Source organism: Carlito syrichta, unplaced genomic scaffold (assembly GCF_000164805.1).
Source record: "Carlito syrichta isolate Samal-C Ts95f unplaced genomic scaffold, Tarsius_syrichta-2.0.1 Scaffold132180, whole genome shotgun sequence".
In the NCBI taxonomy this organism is placed as follows: domain Eukaryota; kingdom Metazoa; phylum Chordata; class Mammalia; order Primates; family Tarsiidae; genus Carlito; species Carlito syrichta.
In genome coordinates this window covers 70,223-73,200 of record NW_007076276.1, presented here as the reverse complement: position 1 = coordinate 73,200, position 2,978 = coordinate 70,223, and the positions used below count along the sequence as shown (strand labels likewise).

The window sequence follows — 2,978 nt, the reverse complement described above, 5'->3', positions numbered from 1 at the left end:
CCACCCTGCCATCACCCCTGTAGCTGCACCACAGGGCTAGTGATTTCGAGAATGCAGTGCCCTCAAGGGACAGGCCAGTGTTGGGGTGTTCTTGCCCCCTCTGCAGGCTCCTAAGCTACACCTGCCCCGGGACTGGGGCCTGAGGGATATGCCATGCCCCAGTGGGCTCGAGAACCCCTCTCCCGTGGACCCGTACTTGGTGGGCTGGAGGTCTTAGTTGGCCATGTGGCAGCTCTGCAGCAGACAGGCACCTGCTCCAGGCCAGTGGAAGGGTGAGGTCCTGCTCAGGCCTCTTGGAGGCACTGACTTGCACCTTCACTTGCAGCCACACCCACTCACCTGGGTCCATGGCCGCGATTGGGGAGTGGTCTTGTGCACGCTGCACCTTCCTGAATCCAGCCGGCCAGCGCCAGTGCTCCATCTGCGAAGCCCCCCGGCACAAGCCTGACCTGGACCAGATCCTGCGACTCAGCGTGGAGGAGCAGAAATGGCCCTGCGCCCGCTGCACGTTCCGGAACTTCCTGGGCAAGGAGGCCTGTGAGGTGTGTGGCTTCACTCCAGAGCCTCTGCCTGGGTCCTCCCTGCTGCCCATCGTCAATGGCGCCCTGCCCAAGCCGCCTGCCGTCCTGGTGGAGCCCAAGAGTGGCTGCAAGGAGGAGGCAGGTCCTGTGCAGACCCTGGAGCTGGCCAGGGAGCGCCCAGAGGAGGAGGAGGAGGAGCCTGGAGGTGGTTGGGCCTGCCCACGCTGCACGCTGCACAACACGCCGGTGGCCAGCTCCTGCTCTGTCTGCGGGGGCCCCAGGAAGCTGTCGCTGCCCAGAATCCCGCCCGAGGCCCTGGTGGTCCCTGAGGTTGTGGCCCCTGCTGGGTTCCACGTCACACCGGCCACACCTCAACTGGGTGTCCTTGGGGAAGGTGCTGAGGCCGACCCGCCCTCCGCCAGCCCAGACCCCTCTGCTGAGCAGGAGACCCCCAGGGTCCCGCCCTTCAGCCCCTTCTCACCTACCTTGCAGAACAACCCTGTGCCCCGCAGCCGTCGTGAGGTCCCCCCTCAGCTGCAGCCACTGGTGCCTGAGGCCACCCAGCCCTCAGCCCCCACCAGCAGCAGGGGGGTTTCCCAGTGCCCGAGCCGGGCTGGAGCCTCCCGCCTGGCTGAGCTGCTGGCTGGCAAGCGGCTGAGCGTGCTGGATGAGGAGGCTGCAGAGGGCAGTTGCGCCCACTTGGAGGCCAGTAGCCCCGCCCCAGGTAGTGATGTCATTGACCTGGCTGGTGACACCGTGCGCTACACGCCTGCCAGCCCCTCCAGCCCTGACTTCACCACCTGGTTGTGTGCCAGGTGCACACTCAGGAACCCCACAGCAGCCACCAGGTGCACGGTCTGTGGCTGTTCCAAGCTGCACGGCTTCCAAGAACACAGCGAACCACCCACCCGCTGCCCCGACTGTGGTGCCGACAGGCCCAGCCCCTGTGGCTGCAGCTGGCCCTCGGCCCACAAGGCCGCCCGCCCCTTGCCTGAGCGCCTGGGCCAGTGGGCCTGCCCAGCCTGCACTCTGCTCAACATGCCACAGGCCTTGAACTGCGCTACCTGCCATACTCCCCAGCTCTTGGTGGCCCAGTGCCGGGGGGCAGCCCCACTGAAGCGTAGGGAGAGCATGCATGTGGAGAAGCGACGGCAGACCGATGAGGGTGAGGCCAAGGCTCTCTGGGAGAATATCGTGGCCTTCTGCCGGGAGGTGAGTGGCCGGTGGCCCTGTGTTCCAAGGCTGGTCCTCCTCGCCAGCTGCTCTCCTCCCTCTGCCTCCCTCACCCCTCTCCCCCATCACCTCCGGAACCTGCCTGTCCCTCACGGAGGTTTCAGGCTCTGACCTGGGGAGAACCCGGGTGAGCCCACAAGGTCCAGGACACCTGGGTAGTGCCTTCCTCCCTGAGGCTGCAGCACCCAGTCTGGCCCTGAGCTCAGGGGTTGAGCTCAGTCTCATGGCCCCTGGTCCCTTCTGGTGACTGAGATGTGTGGCATTCACCTGCATCACACCCTTTCTTCCTCCATACCCAGGAGGGACCCCGAGACCCTTCAGACATGTAAACTCACAGGGAGGTGGGAATGTAGGGGGGACAGCCTGGAGACCATACTGAAGCTTGGGGCTGAGGTGCATCCCCCCATCTCTGCTCATTGAGCCTAGGGTGGCATTGCCCTCAGGTAATCTGGGTGAGTTGTGTCCCCCCCCTTCTGGACAGGGCCAGGTCTCCGTCACTGCCACAGCCCCATCCTGATGGCCCATTCTGGTGGTGGGCTGCCCAGCTTCCCATCACCCTTCCCTGCCATGCCTGCAGCCTCCAGCTCCCCACTGCCCATCCTTGCCACCTGCAGTGCCGCCTGTGGCAGCACACCCCTTCCTTGTGGGGTGCTCTCCTGGTGGGGCCTTCCTCTGCCCGGCGAGGTGAGGCTTCTAGAGCTGATGCTGTCTGCTTGAGTGTGCTGCACGGTCTCTACAGAATGGCGTGAACTTTGTGGACGACAGCTTTCCTCCGGGGCCTGCATCTGTGGGCTTCCCTGCGGGCGACAGTGTCCAGCAGCGTGTGAAGCAGTGGCTGCGGCCCCATGAGATCAACTGCTCCGTCTTCAGAGATCACGGGGCCACGTGGTCCGTGTTCCACACACTCCGGCCCTCGGACATCCTGCAGGGGCTGCTGGGGAACTGCTGGTGAGGCTGCCGGCAGGCAGAGGGAGGGGTCCGGGTGGTCCTGCGGTTGCCCCATGAGCACCGGCTCCGCAGGTTCTTGAGCGCACTGGCGGTGCTGGCGGAGCGGCCGGACCTGGTGGAGCGGGTGATGGTCACACGCAGCCTGTGTGCGGAGGGCGCCTACCAGGTGCGTCTGTGCAAAGACGGCACATGGACCACGGTCCTGGTGGACGACATGCTGCCCTGCGACGAGGCCGGCTTCCTCCTCTTCTCGCAGGTGGGGGCGTGAGGGGTGGC

At 65.6% G+C, this 2,978-nt stretch overlaps 1 protein-coding gene across 1 annotated transcript in view; it reads left to right on the top strand.

Moving 5' to 3' along the window:
- The first annotated feature begins 347 nt into the window (after nt 1–347).
- The window catches only part of CAPN15 (calpain 15), a 6,427-nt gene continuing 3,796 nt past the window's right edge, over nt 348–2,978 (top strand). The window contains 3 exon segments of the mRNA XM_021708180.1: nt 348–1,733; nt 2,494–2,702; nt 2,775–2,978. The exon segment at nt 2,775–2,978 is cut by the window's right edge and continues 240 nt beyond it. Coding sequence (XP_021563855.1) covers nt 348–1,733; nt 2,494–2,702; nt 2,775–2,978 — 1,799 coding nt within the window.